The sequence below is a fragment of the Sminthopsis crassicaudata genome, chromosome 3, assembly GCF_048593235.1.
Source record: "Sminthopsis crassicaudata isolate SCR6 chromosome 3, ASM4859323v1, whole genome shotgun sequence".
In the NCBI taxonomy this organism is placed as follows: Eukaryota; Metazoa; Chordata; class Mammalia; order Dasyuromorphia; family Dasyuridae; genus Sminthopsis; species Sminthopsis crassicaudata.
In genome coordinates this window covers 9559270-9586698 of record NC_133619.1, presented here as the reverse complement: position 1 = coordinate 9586698, position 27429 = coordinate 9559270, and the positions used below count along the sequence as shown (strand labels likewise).

Here is a 27429-nt window from a genome sequence, read left to right as displayed (position 1 = left end):
TGTTAGTTCATATGTTGCTATAACTGTTAGTATATGTTACTATAATTGTTAGTTATATCAAAACATAGGAGAACATAGGAACACTAGGAATCACTTCTAGTATACGGCCATGGGAAAGAATTCAGAAGAGCGCAGGAGCATTTCTCTACATTTCAAGAGGCAAAACTCAAAAGAAGCAAAGAAACCCCGACACCGGCTCCATCCGCAGATCCCATCCACTGGCACTTATTTATTTTAGATCAATCACATCACATTTCATTGCTAAGAGAATTCCAGTCCGTGCTCACATACCCATTGTCAAGGGTAGGTATTCTTGTGCGGGTGTGGGTATCGACCCCAAATCTCGGTGAGGATAAATAAAAGCAGCAAATCTGAACCCTAACCCTAGGGACCAAAGACTATACTTCAGTGTAATACAATATGGTTATGACAGCACCGTGCTGGCGGACTTTGGTCACAATGGAAAATCCCAATATTCATATACTCATCCACCAGTGTCTGTTCTCCATACAGAGCCCATCACCTCTTGCATTCTGAGAGAAAAAGCTGAATGCCAAGATCTCCCAGAAAACCGATGCCTTCCCCTCCCATCTTGTCCCATGGTGCTCTGAGGCATTGTCCGAGGGCAAGGAAAAGGAAAGGGGAGTGCCCAGAGGAAGGAGGTCCCCACAAGGGCCCAGTGACCTCGTGAGAAGATTCCCCAAAAAGCTATTGTCTCTCAGGGACAAAAAATAGTGCAGCTCAGCTTGAAGGATTCTCCAACTTCTTGGTCTTCAAGAAGATATTTTGCATTGCCGAAATCCGATTTTTATCTTGAATGTTGTAGACCTGGAACTAGAGAGGAGAGGAGGGTGAGAAATGAGAAGCATGGTGTGTGTGTGTGTGTGTGTGTGTGTGTGTGTGTGTGTGCGCGCGTGCGCACTCAGTCAGGGCTCGGGATATTTCTCATCCCAGCAAGAGGAATGTCAAGGTCTTTAGGACTCCAGCTTCTGTTAGTCTGGGCCCTGGTCACACTTCACCAAGCTGTAGGAGTGGAAGAATTAGCCCAAGCCCCCAGGCTCATCCATGATTCCTAATATGACCAGGTCATACCATGCTGCCAGCCCCCAGGACCTGAAGGTTATCTAATTTTGTCTATATATATAGTCTATATTACTATTATATAATACCAGAGAAGTCTATAATACCATGAAGGCAGACCATAAGACTTCTCTGTTTCAAGAATTGTTGGGTTCAACATTTTATTGCCCCCTAACTAGAGGATGAACCCCACTAAAAACACATCCTGAATCTGCAACTGTAGAATCTCCTCCAGCTCAGTTAGACCAGCCAGAACTTCCGCTCCATCGGTGCAGCCTGCAGAAGCCCAAGGTCAATCTGAACACAATGAGACACCTGAGGAGGATTTCCTTCTATTCAACTTAGCATGTGTTTATTGAGTATCTGTTATGTGCCAGGCACTGTACTAGAGTGTGTGTGTGTTTGGGGGGGGGGGGGGGACATGAGGAAAAAACCAAACAAACAACAAAAATGAAACAGAAATCCCCATTCTGCTTAAGAGGGCCAGGGAGGGACACAGAGGGCTGGGCCTGGGGAACTTTTTGGCAGTGGCAAAGAATTGGCAATGAAAGGATTGCCCTTCAGTTGGGAAACGGCTGAACAAATTATGGGAAGAGGAGTGAGCATGTAGCTCCTATCATGTGCCAGGCACATTTTTTAAATATTAACTCACTTGGTCCTTATAACAACACTGTGAGATGTATGCTATTATTACTATTTTTATATTATATATATATATATATATAATTTTATAATATATAAATTATATCATATCATATCATATTATATTGTATATTATTATACAATTGAGTAAATTGAGAGGGGAAAAGTAAAAAAGACTTGCCTAGGATAATACAGCTAGTAAGTGTCTGAGATTGGATTTGAACTTGTCTTGCTAACTCTAAGCCTGGCTTTTTTGAGTACCCCTAGCTGTCTCTGTCATGGGATAGGAATTTCATGGAATATCACTGTGCCATAATGGCAAAAAGAAAGAAAGAAGGATAATTTCAGAGAATTCTGGGAAGAATTGCATGAACTGATGCAGAATGAATTGAGAAGAACCAAGAAGATAATTTAAACAATAACAATGATATGATTAAAAAAAAAAAAAAAAAGCAACTTTGAAAGCCCAAAGACTCTGGTCCAAGGCAGGATCCTTCATAAGTATAGAGGACCCATGATGAAAAATCCCACCCGTTCCTGGGTGCCAAGTGATGGACTCAAAGTGCAAGAGGACACATTTTTAGAATTAGATTTGTTTTGCTTGACTAAACCAATTTATTAAAAAAAAACAATTAGACAACATTAATTCAGGAAGGTCTTAAAGTGCTACATACATAGGAGGCTAGCTAAAATCATTCTTATTTATTTCAACAATTGTTTTTAAGTAGGGGGAAGGCTTAAGGGAGAGGGACTACCAGTGGGAAAGGCAAAAAGAAAAAAAAAATATGAAAGCCAGTGAAACTTGTTTTCAGTGCACAGAAAAGACCAGAAGTTCAGAAGACATAGACAAGCAGGGTTGCTTTAAAAGTTGTGTGTTGAACTGGTAAAAGAGCAATCCATCTGGAATAAAGATTCAATGATTCATGGCAATCCACTTTTTATGTTCTACTTTGAATATTAAAGTGCTAATTTTTATGTTCATTAAGTTCCAAATGTGTTTGCTTTTTAAATTAAGGTGGCAGTGAAAATATTTGGGGGGAATGAGGATTTGAGAATTTTCAATTATCCCACACTAGTGTTATATGACTTTATAAAGAGACCTTCTATGTCTCTCATTCAAACAAATATATTCAAACAAATAAATAAATATATTTATTCAGGGCTTTTAGATGCTGAGGCATATATATAACTATCTCTCTATCTAGATAGAGAGATAAAAGATATAAATAGATAGATAGATAGATAGATACATACATACATACATACATAAATACAGATGGATAGATAACAGATAGATAGATAGATACAGATAGATAGATAGATACAGATAGATAGATAGATAGATAGATAGATAAGATAGATAGATAGATAGATAGATAGATAGATAGATAGATAGATAGATAGATAGATAGATAGATAGATAGAAAGATAGAAAGAACTGGGAATATAAAGAAAGCTCAGGTTAGTCTCCTTCTCTCTGTGCTGGCGGGCATGGTGGCAGGTTCCTACCTTATCCAGGAGGACATCAAAATAGGCAGTATCCCAGTAGCTCTGGTTGTTGGCAGGGAGCTGCAGGAAGGCCTTGATGCCATTGTCTATCCTCGGGGAGCTGGAGAACAGATGGGTCACATGGATCTTCAAGAACTGCTCTGGCTGTCCAGCAAACTTTTCAACTTGTTGGTACAAAGAGTTCAGATCAAGACCTTGACCTTGGAAAAGATTGTGCTGAGGGAAGAGGAAGTGGGGAAGTTTTTTGGTGGCCAGGCAGCAGAGCAAGATCACCAGCAACCGGTACACGGAACTTTCCAGGTCACTCCAGTCTTCTGGGGATGGGAAGAGTTCGGTGGCCCACAGAAGCACCATCTGTAGGAAACAGATTATCCATTCAGGGCTCAAAGTCAAGGGCAGGAGGTGAGCAGGGAAAGATGTTGTAGGTCTCTCAAAAAATACTGGAATCCAGGACCCCCAGAACTGTCTTGTGGCATGGATTTGCTGCTCAGCTTAACTAAGGGAGGGAGGGACTCTGGGAACTAGATCACAACTGTGCAATGTTAGTCATCATGAGGCTCCTCATTCAGTCTCTGTAGCATCTCTTGCAATCATGGCCTTCTCTTCATGTCCCCCCACCTTGTTCCAGCTATCATCCTCTCTCATCTGGATTCCTGTAATAACCTTCTCATTCATTCCCCTCCTCACTCCAAAGCTTCCTCTCCAGAGCTGCCCAAAGGATATTTCCTAAAGCTTAGGCCTCGTCATGTCATTTTCTTACTCAATAAACTCCAGTGGTTCTTACTGGAAGAAAAAGAATAATTCCAATTGGAACAATAAAAAGTCCAATAAATTCTTCATGCCTATGATCAAATATAAATTCTTCCCTTGTGGCTTTCAAAGACCTTCATCACTGGTCCTCCCCTATCTTTCCAGGCTCATATTTTTCTTCCCTCCATATATGCTATAATCCAATTTTCTTATTAACTCTCTCAAATGTGGCATTTCCCATCCCTAGGACTTTGCACTAACCTGGCCCCCATGACTGAAATCTCTCCCCTCATTTCTATTTCTGGGTGTCCCTGGATTCTGCACTCAGCTCCACTCCCACTTTCTGCCAAAGATCTTTCCAAAGTCCTAAGTGATTTTACAGCCCTTTATTACTTTGCCCTCTAGGAATCTTTAAAGCCTTATCATTTATTATTCTCACTCAGAACCACCAAACTGGCTGCACCTTCACACCATCACTCCATTTCCTATCTCAATCTTTGCCCTGGTTTTTGCTCGTTCATGGGCTGGACATATCCCATGAGTCAACAAACACCTATTAAGCGCTTACTATGTAGGGCAATCAAAGAAAGGCACAATTCATCCCTTCCCTTAATCTAATGGAGAGACAACATGTCAACAATTAGGTTTATGAAGACCTATTCAGTGAAAACAGGGTAATCTCAAAGGAAAGGCTCTGGGACAAGTGGGCAGGTGGTTGGAGAGAGATCTCCTGTGGATAGTGGGACTGGAGCTGTTTAGAAGAAAGCCAGGAAAAGCCCTCGTGAAACCTTTTCTTGCTTCAATCCCATCCTTCCTCAGAAGCTTGTGTTTATTTTTTATTTGTTCTTTCTATGCTATATTGATTTGCATATTAATCTCCCCCAGAGAATGGAAGCGCTGTAACAACATGTCCTGTCATACTGTCTTTGTCTTCTAGTGTCAGGTACATAATGTGCATTTGATAAATGGTTGTTAATTGATTATTGGTCAGTTGGTCTTCCTGTTGTTAAAATGAATCAGAGTTATTTTTACAAAGCTAGCCTTAGAGCTGTACTCTAGCCCAGAGTCATATTGTTCATCAGTCTAGAGTTAAAGGGGGCTTCAGAGGAAGTGAACAGAGAATCCAGACACACAGTCCATGCCTCAAAAGTACATGATGACCCCAATCACTGACCTTCAGGTGGTCAAATGTGAGACCGGCTTTCTTGCCTCCCTCACGCCAGCCCTCATTGTTGACCCTATCCAAGATGGAGAGGCTGTCCAGACGGTAGCCTTTGAGGGAACCCACAATGCTGAGGAGTTTGGTAATGAGGTTGTCAGTGGAGATCCTAAAGACAAAGCAACATGGAAATAAACAAACAAGCAAAATCCAAAGTGTTCCAATAGCTGCAAATCTTGGGGAACATCCAAGTAAAAGTCCTTAAAATTCTGGGTTTTTTTTCCATCACTATTATAAATCACCTGGATATGTACATGAGGGCTCAGAGACAGAAGAGTATGACTAGGCTATGGATTTAGAAGGAAAGTTTCCAAATTAATTTGATGGATTTTAGAGAAAGAAAAACCCCTACATTTGTTAAAATATGGGTACAGACAGTATGGTTAGGAGAAGCCTTCATGGGAAATATTTCTGAAATCTGGGAAAGAAAGGATGGATGTTTTTTTGTTAACTCTTCTCAATAAAGGCATTAAGAGAACCAGATTCATAAACCCAGCAAGATTTGGCTTCAAGCACTGCCTCTTGGAGCAGCTAGGTGGCACTGCAGTGGATAGAGCACCAACTCTGGAGGACCTGAGTTCAAATCCAACCTCAAGACAATTGAAACTAGCTTTATGACTCTGGACAAATCTCTTAACCTAGACTGCTTCGTAACACCAACAAATCTCCAGCCACAACAACAACAAAATACCCAAACCTAATAACAACAACAGAAAGAATTGTCCTTGATACTGGACAAGTCACTGGATGTCTCTGTGCCCTAGCTGGCTCCCTGAGACTATAAGCTACAAGAAAGTTGAAGACTTGCATCAAAGAGAGAACACAGCTGTGGAGACAAAGTCATAATGATTGGTAGATGACTCTAGTTCATTACAATATTCAAATTTTTGCCCAGTGCTGTCTTAACAATTCACAAGATACTGAGTAATGTACAGAAATCCAGTCCTAAAATAGCTCAGCATTTCCAACTCCATCTCTGATAATGAACCGGATGTCTCAGAAACATCTTTATTGACTGTTTGCCTGAAATTAAATATGTCCTAAACTGATCTTAAGGTCTTTCCCCTAAACTTCCCTATTACTATGGAAGGCACCAGCACCCTCCAGCCTTCCAGACCTGAAACATGGGTATCTTTCTCTACTCATTACAGGCTCTCAGCTCACATATCCAGCCAGTCATCAAGGCTTAGCATTTCTATTCACATTATCTCCATTTGAAATGTCACCACACTAGCTCAAGCTCCCAGCCCCTCTCCCCTGGGCTACTACAAGTCATCTTAATGGTCTGGCAGCCTCACATCTCTCCTCACTCATTCATCCTCCAGGCAGCTGCCAAATCCCAGATCTGTCCATGTCAACCCCTCTCTCTACACGGTGAACTCCAAAGGTTCCCTCTTCCTTCTAGGATTGAATATTTATTCCTTTCTTTAGCATATACAACTCTGGTTTTTTTTCTTTTTATGCTCCATATTTAGCATAGTTCATTCAACATACATGTGTGTTGATTGATTAACTATAAAGTCTTTTGTTCTGCTTTGAAAGCCCTCGTAACCTGACCCTGACCCAGCATCCTTAAGTCATCCTACATCCCTCTCTTTCCTTACTTTGAGATCCACTCATTTGTATCCACTCTCTTTCCCTCACCCCTCATACTCTATCTCAGGCCTCTACACCTTTGCCCAGCCTATCCTCTATGTCTTTTATGCACACCCTCCTCACTTCTGCCCCAGAAAGCCATCTCCTTCTTGAAGATGCAGATCAGTTCCCACCTTCTCAAGTGTCACATTTCTTGATTGATCCCCAATCCTGAAGTTCTCTTTCTCCAACTTGTTCAGTCATTTTAGTCATGACCTCATTTGGGATTTTCTTGCTAAAGATACAGGAATGTTTTCCATCTCCTTTTCCAACTCATTTTACAGATGAGGAAACTGAGGCAAACAGGGCTGAATGCCCTGCCCAAGATCACCCAGCTGTTAAGTGTCTGAGGCCATATTTGAACTCATGAAGAGAAGTCTTCCTGAATCCAAGCTCAATGATCTATGCACGGTGCCCATTTAGCTGTCCACCTCACAAACAACCTTGTTTTTAATTATTTTGTGTATATCATATCCATATATGATTTTTTTATTTGCCCAAGGTCACCCAGCTAATAGCAAAGCAAGACTTTGAACTCAGGTTCTGTGTCAGTGAACTCATCCCTCTTTCTAGCGCACACTGATTATTTCCAGTTCCTTTAATGGGTCCTTGGATGATGTGATTTATATAATCTTCCAAGTCACTATTATTAAATCACTGTCATTAACAAGAAACACTCTGCTTAACCACTGTCATTTTAGGAAAGGCAGTCATAGATCTCTCAGATCTCATGGGCTGTGGGTTGGAAATGACCGTTGAGGTAATCTAATCCCCCATCCTCCTCACATCTCTCCCTTTTGGTCTCAGGACAGTAGATCTGCTCAATCTCTCCCTTCAGTCACTGCCTGCAGTTTCCTACCTCTCCTCACCCTCCCAGAAGTGTTACTCATCAATGACCATAAATCCTGTCCCTGGGAAGAACACCCACTGGGAATCAGCTAAGGGAGAAAATTCTTGGCCACAGCGTCCGTTGGTGCAGCTAAGAGCTCGGAGCATACAGGGATGGGCAGCCCTAAAAAGGCCCGAGAGTGAGAAAGGAGAAGGCAGAACAGGTATTTCTGATTTCTGGGGTGGGGGAGGTGGCAGGAATTAGGACATGAAGCCACCTTAAAGGAAGAGATACCTGAAAAACCCATCTCTGGCTGGCCCCTCCCTCTCTCAAGAGAGCTCATCCCATTTGGGAACCTCGAAGGCCAGGAAGCTTTTTTCCCCAGCATCTGACCAAATGGGCATCTTTTCAGTGACCACCCAGAACCATCCAGCCTCTGGCAAGCAGAAAAGGTCTATGGGTTCTTCCCTACAGCAGTCCTTCTAATACTCTAAGATCCATCCCCCACCTCTCCACCTCCTCCACTTGAGTCTTCATGCTAAAGGAGTTCTGTCTCCCCAGGTCCCTTCCCATGGCAGATTATTCATGTTTTGTCCACCTTTTTCTTGATCGTTTCCACCTAATCAATGCCCTCCCTAAACTCAGGCAGTCCCTAGATGGATCAGCAGACATTGAGGAAGCACCGACTCTGTACCAAGCAAATGCTGTACCCAGAACTGAACAGAATCCTTCAGGTGGACTCTGACAAGGGCAGCAGAGGATCATGGGGCTGTCACTTCTCAATCCTGGAAGCTACATTTCCCCAAGCAGATCTTGAAATCCTGAAATCTGCCTCTGGGTACTTTGTGACCTTGTACAAGACAGATAACACTCTCTTATCTGGGCTCCCTCATCTGGCAAGGAGAATAATGGGGATCTGGCTCTCAAGGGTGTGGCCAGTTTAATGAATATTTTTGAAGTGCTCTGAGAACCTCAAATGAAAGGGGTCACAGGAATGCAAATGATAATTATGATAATATCCTGGAATGGGATCTAATCATCCCCATCCCTTTGGAAGCCTAGCCCCAAGAAGCCCTCGATGTCCCCAGGGGAGCACAGATGCATCTTCTGTTGGTTAACATGGTCTCTGAGGGTCTTACTCCATCCCCCCCGAGCAATTTTGTAAAGAGCCAGCACTAGGGGCACCACACCCGCTGACCACAGTGCTAAGTTTGATCTTAAATCTTTTGGTCAAGCAGCCCCAGATTGGACAGAACCTAACTGATTATTAACACCCATGATTAAGTTTGCTGCTTCTATCAGGGAAAATAAGGGTAGATAACATTTCTACAGAGATTTAAAGTTGTAAAATACTTTATTGTGTCATGTGATTTTCAGAACAACACTGGGAAGTAGGTGCTATTATTATAGATGAGGAAACTGAGGCAGATAGAAGTTAAGTGACTTGCCAGTTTTACACAATTAATAACCGTCTGAGGTCACATTTGAACTCAAGTCTTTTGGATCTCAAGACTAGTGCTCTCTCCACTGTATCACCTGGTTATCCTTAAGATAAAGGCTAGTAAGATGTGGGGCTTCCCTGCTGCCTCCTTCTAGGATGTCTCTGTGCCCTGGGAGATAAGGGAAGGGGGGAACAGAAAGTTAGTAGAATTTACCGCCAATGATGGGAACTTGAGGGTATAAGATCAGCTCCTTGGCGCTGAATTTTCTCCAAGCTGTCATCTGGGAATCCTCTGGCCAGCTGCTTCCTTTGAAGGTGAAGGATATTGTGGTTCTTCTTCAGCACAGGGATGATATTGAACCGGATCATTCTCCAGCCACTGGACACCAGCAAGGACATGTGGAGATCTTCTTCCTTTAAATTTGCTGCATTCAGGGAACCTGAAACAAGGGCCAGAAATGAACAATATTGGGTATCCCTAAATGTAAATCATTCTCTTTAATACATATATATATATGTATATATATATATGTATGTATGTATTATGTAATGTATTATATACTCTTTCATCTCTCAAACTTAACTTCCTTAAAACAAAGAATAAAGCCATCTTTCTATAACTCCTCTCACACTACTATTTCCATCTTTTCTTTTTCTTTGCCAATAGGCTGAACATAAGGGGAATCTTAGTATTATTTTGATTTGTGTTCTTTTCTTATTAGTGACTTGGGGCATCCTTTCAGATGACCACCAATAGTTTGCACTTCTTTTGGAAACAGACGGTTCATCATTTATCTGTTAGGAGGTAAGTTAATCTTTTCTTAATAAAGCTAACCCCGACCTCATGACAACCAGCCTTGACCTTTAACATTCTCTGGATATCATCCATTCTGTGTCAATATCACGGTAAACAGCTCTGGGAATTATACATCAGGCCGAAGTGATGAGTTGACCCAGAACCATCATGGTATTCTCTTGAGCTCACTGTAGGCAAGATGTTATTAGTAGGATTAGTAGTCAGAAGCTGTATGGTCCTTGTGGTTGTTACTCATAAAGCACTACCATGATCTCAGAAGAATCAGCAAGGAAGGTCACCCAAAGGGCAATAGATAGGTCCACAGTGGCCATAAGTTGGCTATGGAATATTACTGACAGTGAAAAAGAAAATCACTGAGTGAATAAATAAAATTAAAAAATGAATGAACAAATGAAAAAGTATTTGGTAAATACTAAGTGTCAATCATGACACTTTGTGATGGAGATAAAGATATTTTTCAAAAATCGATATTCTGTGCTCTCATGGAACTTACATTGTAATAGGGGAAGAGAGGGAGGGCAGTGGTAAACAGGGAGAGAGATTTTTTTCTGATGCGGGTGCAATAAATCAATGAGAATTCGTTAATTATTCACTTACTGATTCGGTGCTAGGTGCTATGGATATAAAAATAAAAATGAAACAGTTCTTGCCCTTAAGGAGCTTCAATGGTATATGAGAGGTAACATAGAGGATATATCTGTGGCATAAATGAATGGACAAAAGGTGGATCAGTCATGGAAGGAGCATAAAGAACAGCAGATTAACATGCTGAAGCTTCATGGTTACAGATTATTGAAAGAATTTGAGGCAGGTTCCCACATCATTGGGCAGATTTTTAATGGAGGAGTCCTAGGAGGCAATAGACAACAAACAGGAAGAAAAGGCATAGATAAGACAAGATCTGTACGGATGGAAGGACAACCCAAATGGTTGAGATTTCATTCAGTTACAACAAATGCTTATTAAGTCCCTACTATGGTCCAGGACCTATGCTGAGTTCTGGGAATCATGGAACCATACATGATGTATAAAAGTATGATTTGGACGGTAATTATTAACAGCCACGATGATGAAGATGAGTGTCAGTTTCTCCTTGGCCCTAAACCAAAGCCAACTTGCTCAGTATCCTTGCACAGCCTTTTTAGCCTTGTTTTTCTCTGGACTTGAAACTTCCCAGAGTTCCTTTTTTAGGTGTTGTTTTTCTGAACTCATTAGTTTACCTTTCTTGTCCTGTTAGTCACGGAATGTTCCCAGTGGAGCCTGGGTATCCTTCCTCCCAATTAATTAATGGATTTGTCTTCTGGTGGTGACTAAATGAAAACATTCTTCCTCTATGTGTTGGCCACAATCCCATCCACACCCTTTTGGGGAGAGCCTAGCACATAGTAGGCACTTAATAAAGATTTGTTCAATTGAACTGGAAGCAGTTCAAAGAAACAGGGTAGATGGTTAGGATTTGGCACATGAAGAACAGAATCCCTGTCCATTATTGGCTTTAGAGTGGGGAGTTTTCCCAGGGTAGGGGCTGATTTTGTTCTATGTATCCCCAGTGCTCAGCACAGAATGCCTGATACATAAGGTGCTTATTATGTTGTTCTCTTGATTGTTCTGATTGTTGATTGATTGATGGATGTTTCCTCGATGAACTACTAGAAGGCACGAGTAGAGTTGCCCTTTCACATTTGAATCCCTGCCTCCGGTACTTTACTAGCTGTATGAGCTGGCTAACTGACTGCCTCTTTGTGCCCCACTTTCTCATTTATGAAATAGAAATAATCCTCCTGTTCCTCTCACTTCACAGAGTTGCTTTGACAATCAAATGAGATAATGGATGCAAAGGATAATACCCATGTATGTTTCTCTTATTCTTGTCATTCATTTAGAACTATTTGACTCCATAGTTGCTTTTTCTTTATCCTTCTCTCACCTGCTAGTACTTTCTCACCCATCCCCAAAATTATCTTGAATTTGTGTGTGTGTGTGTGTGTGTGTTTGTGTGTGTGTGTGTGTTTGTGTTTGTGTGTGTGTGTTTGTGTGTGTGTTTGTGTGTGTGTATGTGGTATGTGTGTTTGTGTGTGTATGTGGTGTGTGTGTGTGTTTGTGTGTGTGTGTGGTGTGTGTGAATGTGGTATGTGTGTTTGTGTGTGTATGTGGTGTGTGTGTGTTTGTGTGTGTGTGTATGTGGTGTGTGTGAATGTGGTATGTGTGTTTTTGTGTGTGTATGTGGGGTGTGTGTGTGTGTGTGTGTGTGTGTGTGTGTGTGTGTGTGTAACTCGACTCTCAAAGCCCATTGGGATGGGACTTTCTACCCTTTGGTAGAGATCAATACCTTAAACCTGGGTGAGGAAGGGAGACAAAAAGTATTTATTAAGCACCCACTGAGCCAGGCACGAGACAAGCACTTTGACAATTCTCTTATTTGTTCCTCACAACAAACCTGTGTGGCAGGTATTGTTTTACTGATGAGAAAAATGAGGAAGCCAAGATTCAGTGACTTGCCCAGGATCACACAGCCAGTACATGCCACAGACAATACGTCCTGGCTTCAGAGCCAGTTTCCTAACCACCAGTCTACCACACTGACTCTCTGATTGATGCCCGGATAAACAGAAAATTAATAGGCTATTGTTCGATGTAGCGAATCTTGGCTGAGGATGTAAGGTGCGTCAGCTGCCAGCCACTGGGGGAAATGCTCAACAACATTCCCAGAGATGGGGCTCCCAAATAATGGCTGTTTTGGTTTTATTCCAGCAATCAAACCTGAACATTTACTGAGCAAATCCTCAAGCTTCTCTAGCTCTTCAAGGCTTACACAGGTTTTTGTTCACTTTCCAACAGTCCTATGAGGTCTGTGCTGTGTTCTTGTCACCCTTTGACAAATGGGGAAAGTGAGTCTCAAAGGGGGTGACATCCAGGATCACACAGCTAATAAGTATGGAGGTAGAGGCCAAAGCTAGAGCTCCCTATGTCCAGCACTCTATGTGCCCCACCATGCTGGTGCCTGATGCTAGCAGCAAACTCTCCCCAATCTGCTGCGGCTCTTTCTTTGAAGTCTTGCTTAGCACCCCTCCCTTCTACGTACTGGATACTCCAGCCAAAGTAAACCACGTTCTCGCTTCTCTCCACGTCCCTACTCTTTCCAGCCTCCGTTCATGACTTACCCTTTCCATACCCTGAAATGATGCTCTCCTCCCAATTCCACCTGTTGGATACCAATCTTTTCTTCAAAGCCTGATTTGGATATTTCTCCTGTCAAGTATTCCATGATTCCCCACCAGGGAATCCCCTTATTAGACACTAAACCCTTCTCTAAAATTGTAACTAAGTCAAAGTGACCGAGGCTATGTCTCAGGCACCCAAAATTTAAGGGACACAGAGGTCATTCCGGGGCACCCTTTCTCTTCACCAGTGGCCAAATCTTTTCCTCTGCCTCTAGCCTATCCTTAACAATGACCCATCGAATGGCAGCAAGGAAAACTCAAAATGGCTACTCAGTACCTCCCGCTTTCCCTACCTTCTTCCCTCTTTGCCTCAGAAAGGTAAATATTCATAATTATACCTCCAGTCTTTCACCCAATGATGCATATAGAATGATGTATACAACAGGTGCTTAATACTAGATTGTACTGGATGGCTTCTGATGGCCCCCTCCAATCCTCTCTAGTCTGTGGTCCGACATAAAATTGAGCTGAATACATTGGGTATTTCAATCCACTCACTCTCCTGGGTTTTACAGATGTTGGTGTTTTCCACTATTCTTGTCAACAGTTTTGTTGAGTGTCTTGGTGCGCCACATTGGCCTGCTGATCACTGTGTCCCTCACATAGATATATTTCTTTGCACTTCCCTGGAGAATTTAAAATAGTTGTCAACGTTCTCTAGCAGGAGAGCAGGCAAATTGGGGCACAAGGAAGTAGAAGTAGAAGGCAGTGCCCAAAGGAGATGCCCTCCACTTGGATTCTCTAGCAGCACACTTGAAGGAAGGCACCAATTTCTCCCAGGACTCCTTGTTGGGTATTTACGGGCACCCTCTCATGGGAGGCATCTGGTAGATCCAGTCTCTACTTGAAGGGGCAGTGGCCACACTCTGAGTGCATGATTGTCCTGATCTAGTTGCCAAATCAAATGCCCTGGCTCCTGTGGCCTGAGGGTTGGTAAACAATTCCTTTCATAAAAATATTCACATTAAGCCCCAGGGAAAAGCAATCCACAAGACATTAAAAGCAAACAAAAGCTCCCAGAAAGGAGATAAGAGCAAGAAAGCTCTCTGGAATCTCAAGAACTCCCTCCACAGTCAAAAAACCAACCAGACAAAAAACCCAACAGACTTTATGTCCAAAGGGCTCCTGGGTGGGGCCCAAATGGGTCACACTGTTCCGGGTCTGCTGCACAGTCTTGGATTATAGCAGCCTCGGTCTGTGCTATGGGAGTGGGGGGCTTGGTGAGAGGCTCCTCGTTTCCTGTAACATCGCCCTGTTCCCTCACAGTGGTGAGGGGCATTCTGTGTTCAGAGCTCCTCATGTCAGGCCAGGTCTGCCCAGGGTCCTCATGCATGATGTACCCCCGCTAGGAAGATGTCTGGAAAGGAAAGCTATAACTATGAGGTATGGTAAGTTGAGGGACTGGATTGTTTTATAAAGCCCCAGGGGGTCTCCTAATGTCAGCTATAATTACTGAGCTCAGAGCCCACCTATACTTAGCTGAGATTCCCTTCCTTTTCACCCCTCGAGGCTCCTGGTCAGGGGTGAGCTCCTGGGCCATTTGCACCAGGGATTAATAGAAGCTCACATTGTATAGGGCTGTATATGAGACACCCCTGCATCCATCCGAGGCCCTGCTGTCAGGGTCCAGGTTCAGCGGGAACACCTCCTGCCCTGGACTTCTTCAGCCCCTCCCATCCTTGGCTTTCCATTCCAGCTGCTCCCAGAATCCTGAGGCCGGCTCCTGGCTCCTGACCTGGGCCGTGGGAGGGGACACGAGCTTTCTGGAGCAGTGCACTGTCAGCAAGCCTTCACAAACCCAGCCTGGCACCTTTGCTACCGATCACACACCTTTTTATTGGGAAACTGATAGTAGGCAGTGCCTGGGATGGAGCAGAGGAAGGACTCCAGATAGGGCTAGAGATTATAGTGTCTTGAAGCAGAGTCCAAAAAAGATCTGGGTGCCCAGATATGACCCACCATATTCTGGTTTCCAGGCCTGTGTCGGGCACTAAGCAAGCAAGTGCTACACACATACAGCACTGGGGCTGGAGGAGGAGACAAGGGATACTGCCTGAACCTGAGAGTTCAGAGGCTTGGGCTAGAATCCCATATTCACATCTCACTTGCTGTGTGAATGTGAATGAATCGCTTCCACTTCCTTCCCTGACCCCCAGTACCCTCACGTCCCAGAGCGACTTAATGAGTGCAACTCCCAAACCTGAAATCACGTTGCCCCTTCCCTTCCCATCTGGCCATCCAGCTGCCACCCAATCCCTCCAATGTCTGCCCACCCCTTCAACCCGCCACCACACACATATCTCCAACCCCCCAACCACATATGCTGCCCCCTCTTTGTGTGAGCTCAGTAATTGGTCAATGCTACCATTACTTATAGAAAGGGCATGTCAGGTAGATAGATAGATGATAGATAGATAGATAGATAGATAGATAGATAGATAGATAGATAGATGGATGGATGGATGGGTGGGTGGGTGGACGGACGGACGGACGGACGGACGGACGGGTGGGTGGGTGGGTGGATGGATGGATGGATGGATGGATAGATAGATAGATAGATAGATAGATAGATAGATAGACAGTCAGACAGACAGACAGACAGACAGATAGATAGATAGATAGATAGATAGATAGATAGATAGATGGATAGATGGATGGATAGATAGATACATAGATAAATACACAGATACATAGATAGATACATACATATATGCATAGATACATAGATAAATAGATAGATACATACATACATAGAAGATACATACATAGATGCATAGATACATAGATGATAGATAGATAGGTACAGATAGATGGATAGATAACAGATAGATAGATGATAGATAGATAGATATAGAGATAGATAGAGATAGAGATAGATAGATGGATGGATATAGAGATATAGATGGATAGACAGATAGATAGATGGATGGATGGAGATAGATGGCTATAGATGGATGGATGGATGGAGATAGATAGATAGATAGATGAATGAGATAGATACATAGATGCATATATGCATAGATAGATGGATATAGATAGGTAGATACATAGATACATAGATGGATATAGATAGACAGAGATGGTATCTCTAATAGATATATATCTCTATTAAAAAAAAAATATATATATATATATATATATCCATCCCCCGTCTCATTAGAACCAAACTCCCCTCTCTGCTCTCTGATACCTTGGATGTGCCACATTTTTTAATATACTTGAAAGAAAGTTCTTTGAGGGCAGGAACTGTCTCTCTTTACTATATATATATATATATATATATATATATATATATATATATATATATATATATATATATATCCTCAGCACTTAGGACAGTACCTTATTCATAGTAAAGACTTAGTAAATGCTTTTTCTTTCATTCACTGAGGTAAGAGCAGCAAGAGGGACTAATGGCAACAAAAAGGAGATGTAGATGATTTTAAAAACCTCATTTCAGAAAAGAGGAGGACCAAAAATGGGGCAGGATCTGAGCTTGAAAACTGCTCTTCCAGTATCATGCTTCCATTTTCAATGCCAAGAATGACCTTTTATCCTGAAAACAATCAAACCGACATGGGTGGCAGAGGATTGATACCAAAGATAAGAGGCACTTGGAGGCCTTTGATGAACTCAGGTCAGTCGGTCCAGATGAATGAGTCCTTATTGGCTAAAAGAAATGGTCATCATCAATTCTGGGCTCGTGACATTTGAAAGATCGTAGAAAACAGAAGAAGGGCTGCAGGAGGAGTAATAGGGAATGTTATTGAGATTTCCTCAAAAGGAAAGGGATGGAGCTGTGAGCTAGTGAGTCCGACTTCTGAGATACTCTAGAACCAATCCCTCAAGAGATGGTCTGTGAGCATCTAGAAAAGCAGCAATTACAAAGAAGCACTGGGCTCCCCCAAGAGCAGGTCCCTAATTGCTCTCTATTATGTCTAGGGACTGACACAAGATCCTAGGCCTGTGTTTGACATTGAAAGTCTTTCATAACCTGGCTCTAGCTTCCCTGAAGGCCCATTATATAGGACTGTCCTTCACTCGCTCAATGTTCCAGCTAAATGGATCTGCCCATTCCTCAGATGCTACATTCCAACCCCTCCTAATGGCAGAGGCTTCCTGCATGCCTGGAATGCGCCTGCTCCTCATTGCTTGTCCCTACTTTGCCCAGCTTCCTTCCCAGACCAGTGAGAGTACTCCCATGAGAGACCTTCCCTGACCTCCCAGCTTGCTCATCTTGCACCAGCACCAGCACCACCTCAGAAAAAAAAAAAAAAAAATTGACCTGTAACTACCTGGTATTTATTTATATTATTTCCTCTGATCGAATGTAAACACCTTAAGGGTAATCTGGTTTTTTTTCTTGTCTTTGTATCTCCAAACAACTAATCAGAATAAGCATTCGTTCCTTTGTTCTAGTGAATTAAGTCAAACTTTTAAAAAACAATTAGTACTTATATGGAAAGAAGGAAGGTAGGAAGGGAAGGAGGGAGGGAGGGAAGGAAGGAAGGAAGGAAGGAAGGAAGGAAGGAAGGAAAGAAGGAAGGAAGGAAGGAAGGAAGGAAGGAAGGAAGGAAGGAAGGAAGGAAGGAAGGAAGGAAGGAAGGAAGGAAGGAAGGAAGGAAGGAAGGAAGGAAGGAAGGAAAGGAAGGAAGGAAGGAAGGAAGGAAGGAAGGAAGGAAAGGAAGGAAGGAAGGAAGGAAGGAAGGAAGGAAGGAAGGAAGGAAAGGAAGGAAGGAAGGAAGGAAGGAAAAGAAAGCATATAATTAAATAAATACAGTCCTGATACCCAAGCCAAGGAAGTATAAAGCAAAAAAAGGAATACTACAGACTAACATCATTAATGAACATTGTTTCGAAACTTTTATATAAAATCTGGACAACAAGATTGAAACAGCATATCCAAAATATTGATCCACTAGGATCAATTATCTTTTACTTAGTACCCATTATACACGAGGCATTGTGTTGACTGCTAAGGATACAAAGTGAAATACTGTCTCTCCTCCAAGAGCTTCCATTCAGTTGGGGGAGGTGAAAGAGGGAAAACATTATCTTGTTGGGAACTAGCACAGTTTATAGCATAAGGTAAACTATTCTTTGGTGAATTCTTCCTTCCCAAAATAGTGAGTTCCTATTCACTGCAGATCACCAAGCAGAAGCTGGATGGTCATTTATGGAGTGTGCATTGGAGGCAATTTTTTTTTTGCTCAAGTCATTTTTGTTCAAATCATGTTATTAAGTACCAAAATGTACCAAGTAATTGACATTTCCTAGTCTAAGATTTTATGAGTCAACAATATGACTTGTCTTCCCTAAAAAGTTTTCTTGAATAGGATGGCCAGAATCCTAGTGTTCACAGTAAGGAAGACAGCATTCTACTATGGTCTCATCTGGCCAGCTCACACTTACAGAACTGTATCCTATTCTGGACACTACTTTTTAAGAAAATGTAACTCCAGAAAATGAGGATCAAGATAGAAAGAGAGGTGAGGGAGAAGGAAGAAAAAAGAAGAAGAAGAAAGAAGAAGAAGAAGAAGAAGAAGAAGAAGAAGAAGAAGAAGAAGAAGAAGAAGAAGAAGAAGAAGAAGAAGAAGAAGAAGAAGAAGAAGAAGAAGAAGAAGAAGAAGAAGAAGAAGAAGAAGAAGAAGAAGAAGGAAGAAGAAGAAGAAGAAGAAGAAGAAGAAGAAGAAGAAGAAGAAGAAGGAAGAAGAAGAAGAAGAAGAAGAAAGAAGAAGAAGAAGGAAGAAGAAAGAAGAAGAAGAAAGAAGGAAGAAGAAAGAAGAAGAAGAAAGAAGAAGGAAGAAGAAAGAAGAAGAAGAAAGAAGAAGAGGAAGAAGAAGAAAGAAGAAGAGGAAGAAGAAGAAAGAAGAAGAAGAAGAAGAAGAAGAAGACTTGAGAAAGGCACCTTAACCCTACTTTCAAATATCTGAAGGTCTGAAGGGTTTTCTTGTTGAAGAGCTTAGAGAGCTTGACTTCCAGAAAGTAAGAACTTGAGTGGATGAGTGGAAGTTTCATGGATGTGAATTGAAGCTCAATACCAGGAAAACCTCTCTAACAATTAGAATTTAAATGGACTGTTTGTGAGAAGGTGAGCTCCCCATGACTGGAAATAGTCCCAAAAGTCAAAGTAAACATGGGATAAGCTAGGAGACTGCTAAGGTTCCCTCTGATGATAAGATTCCATGAAATCCCAGGGAGGCAGAAAGGGCAAAATGAAATTCTCTGGCTCCACACTGGTGACTCCTTTAATTACTGCACTTCAGCCCCCAGAACACACCCCGTCCTCAGGCTGATCCATCCGCCCAGTGCCTGGAAGCATCTCAGGTATTTCATGTCTGCGTCTGACATGGAAAAAGCTGGAGATGGTTCTGATAGAGACAGAAGGTAAAACAGATTGAAGGGAGTGGGTGTGTCCTGGATAGCAAAAAGCCAATGAAGAAATTGGCTCACTCCCAAGGGAAACTCAAGAGGGGCTTTGTTGGTCGTGACATGTTTTTGCCCTGGGTCTGGGATGCTCTCCCTTCTTCCCTTGTGATTCTTAGAATCCCCAACTTCCTCCAGGTGCCCCCTCCTCCAGGAAGCTTCTCCTGATGACATTAATTGTTAGCATTCTGTCTTTCCATTCAAGTTCTCTTATATGGGCTTGCCTGGACAAGTAGAATGGAGTAGAATGTCTTGTATCTCATCCGCACTTAAGGGTTTGTTCAATGAATGAACTGGCAGGTTTATTATATTCCAGCAGGAGACTCATTGAGGGGAAAGAGCCAATTTTCTCTTTGTATCTCCAGCCAGTATTTATCCCAGAGTAGTTGCTTGATGAATGCTTATTGCTTTGGATGGTAAATTCCAAATAAAGGGAAATGCAGGGAAAGGTGCCATTTTGACCATTTTGAAATCGATTTCCTTCCTGTCAGAGAAAGGGGTGGAGACAAGAAGGGGGCTGGAAGTTGATTTTATTGATGATTTTTTTTTGTTTTGTTTTGGGGAAGGGTCTGATCCTCTGATGTCACCTGTGTGGGGGACTTCAGCTATGAAACTTCCTTCCCTGGAAATTGGCAGCCTGGGAAGACACCCAAGAATAGTCATCAGCAAGCCCTTCTCTTATTTCTCCTGACATGGGGCTACCCATACCCGATGGGGTAGTCGAGCAGTAGGGGGTCTTCCCTTCATTTGATCCCTGAGCAGCCCAAATATCACGGGACGACTGGGTGGAAGGATCCCATGAGGATCTTATTTCCTTTGTCTCTTCCCATCCCCCATCCAAAGGGGGCATCCAAAGGGCAATATAGAAAGAAGAGACAAGCTTGGATGACTTGAAGAAATCAAGTCCCGTCCTTTTGCTGAAATGGACGACCATGGGGACTTGCCATCTGCCCTGTTGATTCACCGCCTGGAATTTGAGACCTGTTCCCACTCCCACCTTTTTTTGACTCCCTTCCTGCCGGCCCTCTACTCAAAGTCTTAGCTGTGCTGCCCTTCCCCCATCCCAGCCCTTTGCTGTGAGTTTCTTAGCATCAGACACCATCTTACTCTTTCTCCTTGGATCTCCAGCTGGGGTGGGGTACATAAGCTAACACTTAGATCCCATTTAAGGTTTGCAAAGCACTTGACATAGATTGCCTTAATGTGACCTGTAGAGTCTATACTACCATTATCCCCATTTTACATATGAGGAAACTAAGGCAGAGGGAAGTAAAGTATCTTGCCCTGTGTGACCCAGCTAGCAAAGATCGGAGATGGTATTTGAACTTAGATCTCCCCGATTCTGGGTCCAATGCGCCACCCACTGGGCCACCTAGATTAGCTGAATTTATTTCATTTCCTCAACTTGTGGTATCTATCTATATTTCAATGAAGAAAGTTTTCTTGAGTGAAAGGAGTTTTTTTCATTCCTTGTGAGTTCATTCATTCATTCCTCTACATAGCTCATGCTCTTGAGTGGAGAGAGAAACCCCAGGGAGAATATCACAGCAGTGTAGATAATGGGAAATTCAGATTTTTCTTACTTAGAGTGAGGAACAGCTGGTACTTCTCGATCATCTGAGGGAGGGTTGTAAAGTCCACGTCCCAGGGAGTTCAAGAACAGAGCAGAAAGGACGCCAAGATCCAGCAGGGTCAGCCCAGCACAAGGAGCACATGAGCATATTGCATAGTTCAAAGCTCTGGCTTCTACACTGATACTGATGGAGATGCCGGAATAAGTAGAAGGGACAGAGAGGTTTCATCCTGTCCACTCAGCCTCTGGATCTTCCAGTCTGTTTCTTCCTGTTCATTTCTTTTGCTCTCACCCCTTCCCAAGAGCACAGTTCTCCTCACCTGGATGGGCATCGAACCGCCATTTTCTACATTCAGTGGAGTTTAATTTTCCCAAAGCATAAGTCTGGCTACGCCCTCCCTCTGTTTAAGAAGCTTCAGACTGATGCTGAATGAAGTGAGCAGAACCATAACGTTGTCCACGGTAACAGCAAGAGTGTGTGATGATCCACTGTGACCGACTTGACTCTCTCCACTTGTGCTGATCCAAGCCAATTCCAATAACTTTGGGATGGAAAGTGCCATCTGCACCAGAGAGATACTGAATGTGGATCGAAACACAGTGTTTTCATTTTTTTATTCTTTGCTTTGCTTTTTCTTTCTCATGGTTTTTCCCTTTTGTTCTGATTTTTCTTTCACAATGTAAAAATATGAAAATATCTTTAAAATGATTGTACATGTATAGCCTGTCTTGGGGGGGGGGGAAGAGAAGGACAGAGAAAAATTTGGAACACAAAATCTTATAAAATTGAATGTGGAAAACTATCTTTATGTGTAATTGGAAAAAATAAAACATGATTGTGAAAACAAACAAAAATCTTCAAGGCTCTTCATCGGCCAACAAACTCAACCCAATTCGGCAAATATGTGTTAAAAGCTTATGGTTTTCTAAGAGGTAACAATGGAGAGAATGTCATCTTCCTGAGTTCAAATCTGGCCCCAGACACTTCCTAACTGTGTGATCCTGGGCTAGTCACTTTGCCCTGTTTGCCTCAGTTTCCTTATCTGCAAAATGAGCTGGAAAAGAAAAGCACCCCAGTATCTCTGCCAAGAAAACCCCAAATGGGGTCACAAAGGATTGTTCATGATAGAAATGATGAGTCCCAACCACAATGGTGTTCTAGGCTCTGTGCCAGGTCCGACAGTTGACATTTGCAATCGTACTGGAATATTGACAAAGCACTTCAAAGACCTCATCTCATACAAGCACCATGAGAACCCTATGAAGAAAGTGCCATTTTTAATAGCTCCACTTTACAGATAAAAAGGAGTTAAATGATCTTCCCTTGGTTACCCAGCCAGTGAATGACAGAGCCAAAATTTGCCACCAGGTTGTTCTCACTCCACGCTCAACCCCAAGCCCTTCACCCCAATATTCAGAAAAACAAAGTGGCCCCTGCCCTAGAGGAGCTGGTGGTCTGGAGAGTGGGTTATATCCAACCAAGTCCAGACTTCTTGACTGGCATTCAAGATCCTCCAAAAGTTGGCCATCCATTACACATACTCAATGATCCAGGAAAATTGGGTAGATCTCTTCTCTGAATTTGTCTAACATGTTCTATCCTCTTCCCTCTTCAGCTTCAGAGCTAATCCAGGTCCAAGACTGGAAGCCCTGAGTCCATTTTATGGGCAAATGTCATTATCTTATTATTATGGGAGGAGGGGGAGCATCATAGCTTCATGGACAGAGCCCTGGACTTGGAGCTAAGAAGCCTTGAGTTCAAATCTTGCCTGAACTTAGATGCGTGACCTTGGTCGTGTCACTTAACCTGTTTGCTTCAATTTCCTGTAAAAGAGAGCTAATTCCAGTACTTGCTTTACAAGATGGTTGTGAGAATCAAAAGAGATAGTGTCTGCAAAGTGTTTTGTAAACCTTAAAGCTTTATATCAAGATGAGCTATTATCTTATCCGGAGCAGAATCTTGGATTGCTTCAGCACTGATTGGTGGCTCGCTATCTGTGTGACATTAATCATGTCAATCTGGCAGTTGGCAAGGATTTAAAGTACCCACAATAACAACAACAACAACAGCAGCAGCAGCAGAGATTAGCATGTTTTTGGACTTTAAAGTTTGCACAGAGTTTTCCAAATATTCTCTTCTTTGATCTTTGTAATCACCCTGGGAAGTATTAGCTACTGTTTTCTTCATTTTTACAGTTAAGGAAACTGAGGCTGAGAGTTTAGATGTCTCGCCCAAGATCTCACAGCTATTGCTGATTGATAGAATTTGAACTGGGCCGTGCTAGCTGCTAAGGACACACACACAAGCTGAGCTCTCCCTGTCTCGCAGTCCACTTCAGCACCAATGCCCATCTCCCTGCCCAACAGCTTTGGTCCAGAGAGGCAGGAAAAGGCCAGGGCTGGCTGGGCGCCAGGGCTTCTCCCAACTACCACCTGAGTCTCACACAAGCCCTGCTGGAGGAGAGGCGTCGGACTGGTTGTTCCGGTCCCAGCGGAGGTAAGCAGGGGGCTGGACCGGAGCCCTGAGTGGTAGGTACGCTGCCTTGCCTTTTAAGGAAGCCTTCAGAAAAATATGCTCGGAATCTCATCCTCGTGTTCCCCTGGTCCTTCTGTTTATGCCCAGGACAGGTGGGCTTGAACCGGTCTCCCTACGTCTCCTTGGAGCCATTGCTCTTTTTGTTTGATGGGTCAAGGATGGCAGGTCTGACATAAAGATGCTCTGGGCTTCCTTACCAGAGGAGGCCAGAGAACTTTAGTTTTTAAAGAGAGACCATAGTGGGAGGAAAGGGAAGGGAAGGGGCATTAAGCTTGGAGAAGAGAGACATAAGTATGAATCCCACCCCATTCAGAGGCCAAGGACCTGAGGTCAAACGTCAGCCTGGCTGTTACTTGCCAGCCCCCTCTGTGCGCCTCAGTTGGCTCTTGAGTAAAACAGGAATAAAGTCCAGAGCAGCTTCCTCACAACAGCTGGCCCACAGTAAACAGCACCTGAGAGACGATGGTTGACTGACCCCCCTGGGGTTGTTGTGAGGCAACAGGGTGATAACATCTCTGAACCTGCCCTTAGAGGCAATATCAATATTAGCTCTGATTATTCCTCCAAGCTCAGCAGCCCGTAAAGCTAAGCCAGGCAGAAGGTAAAGTCCTCCTTCACCCCCTCACCCCATAGAGCCATCTCTCTCCTTGGCAGCCCTGGCAGCCACAGTACCACTACGTGGGAGAGGAAGGTTCTAGTCAAGTCAATGGCATGAGCCAGCCATCAAGGGAGGGAACTCGGGACTTTGATGATTCACAAAGATTCATGGTGATTTGTACCATAGCTTTTGGAGGACAAATGGCGACGGGTCAGCAGGGTCGTTTTTCCTGACTGTGCGCAGGTTTGTGGTTTAGTGGCTTATAGAAGAACAAGGAGAGAAGGAAGTTGTAGATCCTGGCGGGGCCCCTCTGAGAATGTGGGTATTCGGGATGTGGCTGAGAACTCGGCACCAAACCCAAGAGCCCGCTGGGACCGCTGGCGATACCATTGTTCCCAATGGACTGAAGGTCTCCTTCCCCAATGTGAAGGGGAAACCCAATTCCTCTTTGAAACCATGAATTTCCCCCTACACTTTCCTCCTTTTTTAATCCCACCTGCAGGATGGTTTTCCCCAAGTGCATCCCTCTAACTGAAAGTTCTTACCCGCTTATTGTTTTGTTTGGTGTTTCACCAATAGAACCCTTCTCACCATCGTGCCTTTGGATGCATAGAACAAATAGGATTGAAAAGAATTCAATCATAATGAAATAAAATTATCAAAATTAGCTACCCGAGTTCATGGAAGGGAAAGCCAAGAGAATAAGCATTTTCAAAGCACCTACTGTGTGCCAGATACTGTGCTAAAATCTTCCCAAATGTTATCTCATTTGCTCATCATGACAACCCTGGGAAGTAGGAGCTATTATCATCCCCATTTTACAGATAGGGAAACTGAGGCAAACAGGTGAGGTGAATACCCCTAAGACTGCACAGCTGGTTTGTGTCTGAAGCCAAATTTCAACTTAACTCTTCCTGACTTCAGTCCCCCAGATTATTATCTCCATATCTTTTGAAAATAAAAAGCTATTCTTTTTTAAAGTAAAGGGAACTTGAAAGAACAAAAAATGGTTTCTTGGGGACTTGAAGGATGTGCTCTCTCTCTCTTTCATGACCTCAATTCTCCCTTCATTTAAGATCCTACCCAAATCCCCAGTCGCCTCTTTTGGCACATCGTCGTTCTCCACGACACTTCTTTCTTCAGCTCAAACAACAATGCTGAAGCACAGCTTTGACACTTGGGAAAACCCGGGAGTTTGTCTCTCAGGGACTCCCTCCAACGACAGAGATCAAAATCCCAGCAGCTTCTTGTCCAGAGAGATGCTGGCCCTCAGACCTGCGAATCCTCCCTAAAGCTTCTATCCCAGAGACTAGAGGCAAATGAGATCACGGCTATAAAGTGCTTTATAAAGGCTATGAAGTGGACTTAGGAAGGTTCATAATACTATTATTGTGAATCTATTTAATGGTTAATTTTACTGCGATTATTTCTCCTTGTGTCCCCAGGGCACACTTTGCCCTCAGTAAGACTTAAAAAATAATGCCTTTTAGTCATCATGACTGTGATGGCTAACCCCAAAGCCCATGGGGCGAAGAAGCCAAATCCCCGAATCCTGCAGTCGGGAGGAACCCCAGAGACGATCCTGTCCAGCCTATGACACTCAGGGAGACCGTTCCCCCCACTGGCCAGAGAGCCTTGCAGTGCTGCCCCACAGCCCACCCTGTTCTAGCTTTCCCCACACCATCTGCCTCTGGTCCAGCATCAGAGGCACCCAGACCACCCGCTGCCCAGAGCAAAAGGAGATGAAGGCCTGAATGGACTAAGTCTCCAGGGCTTACAGGAGGAGCCACTGGGACGGCCAGCGGCCAAACCCGAAGCCCACCCCGGGAGCAGCTGCCCCTCCCAGGGCTAGCTCCCTGCTATAACGCCCCTGTATCACCAAGCTCCCGGCTGCACTGTCCCGGGCTGAGTGCTCCTAGTTTGAGAAGGAACATTTGAGGAACACTCGGGGGTGAGCGATGGTGGAAAGCAACCTGGAGGGAGAGCCCGGAGGGGCCGGGGCTGCAGCATGGCTCTGACACCCGCGTGGAGCCCTGGCCTGTGGTTGAACCTCCCCGGGCTCTCCAGTCCCCAATCTGTGATTAGAGAGAGAGAAGGGACCGGCTCTCCTCAAAGGCCCTGCCAGCTTGGTGAGGAAATGTGCAAAAACTCACCCCTCACACACACACACACACACACACACACACACACACATAGTCACACACACACACACTCATAGTCACACACACGCATCCTTCCCCTACCTGGCATGATGAGGCAGTGGTGCTTGCAGTGGACGATGGCAGCCACGAGAAGGTCCTTCAGCCGCCTGAGGACTTTGCTGGGCAGGAGGTAGCCTTGGCACTCGGGGCTCTCGGACGGGCTAAAGATGTCCTCGGTCATCCATCTCTCCAAGCCAGCCGCATCCCGGGGGATGCCCAGGCTGTAGGAAGCTGGGCTGGGCAGGTTCTCCCGGAGCCCCCTTTCCTCGAGCCCACCATCTGTTGCCTCCTGGACCAAAAGGGCTTCAGAATCCACCCAGAGAGGCACTTCCATGGTCAGGTCATCCTCGGAGGTGCGCAGGGCGAAGTGGAAGGCCTCCAGGTCCCTGGAGTAATCCACCTGAAACCTGGAGTCCAGCTCCTGGACCCTCTCGAGCACGGTCAGCAGGACGTTCTCGGCTCTCTGATAGTCCTGGATCTTGGGGGTCTCGCGGGACTGGATGGCGTGCAGGTAGTGATGCCATAGGGAGATCTTCACCTCCATGGCCTCGGGGAGCCAGCCAGCGCGGCTCTGGTCCGGGGACGGCTCAGGGGCCCAGAGGAGCTGCGCACTCTCCGGGAGCCGAGGCTGAATGCGCTCCGGAGGGAGAGTTCCAGAGAACCAGGAGCAGGTACAACGGGGCGGAGCCGCGGGAACACCAGGGAGACAGGCAGCCCCGCCGTTTCCCTGTTAAATACTTGAACTGGGGCCAAGGCAGCACCTCTGAGAGGAACTGTTGTGTCAGGCAACGCACGATTATAGATATGGTGGCAGGAGGGCTGGGCCAAGAGAGGGGCCGGGCCTCCTTATCTCGGGGCAGCCTGGACCGGAGTCTCAGACATCCCACTCCCCTCGCCATCCCCTCTCTTATCACTGGCTATCTATGGTGAAACATGCCCCCCCCAGCAATAC

General features: G+C 44.2%; 1 protein-coding gene across 1 annotated transcript; it reads right to left on the bottom strand.

Annotated features, from left to right (window-relative positions):
* Positions 1–197: 197 nt before the first annotated feature.
* MAB21L4 (mab-21 like 4) lies at positions 198–27244 on the bottom strand. Its single transcript, XM_074297989.1, has 5 exons — positions 26520–27244; positions 9320–9545; positions 5156–5309; positions 3232–3585; positions 198–834 (listed from the first exon to the last, which is right to left on the bottom strand). Exons 1-5 carry the CDS (start codon positions 27019–27021, stop codon positions 742–744), a joined length of 1329 nt encoding a protein of 442 aa, XP_074154090.1. The 5' UTR covers positions 27022–27244; the 3' UTR covers positions 198–741.
* Between the last annotated feature and the right edge of the window lie 185 nt (positions 27245–27429).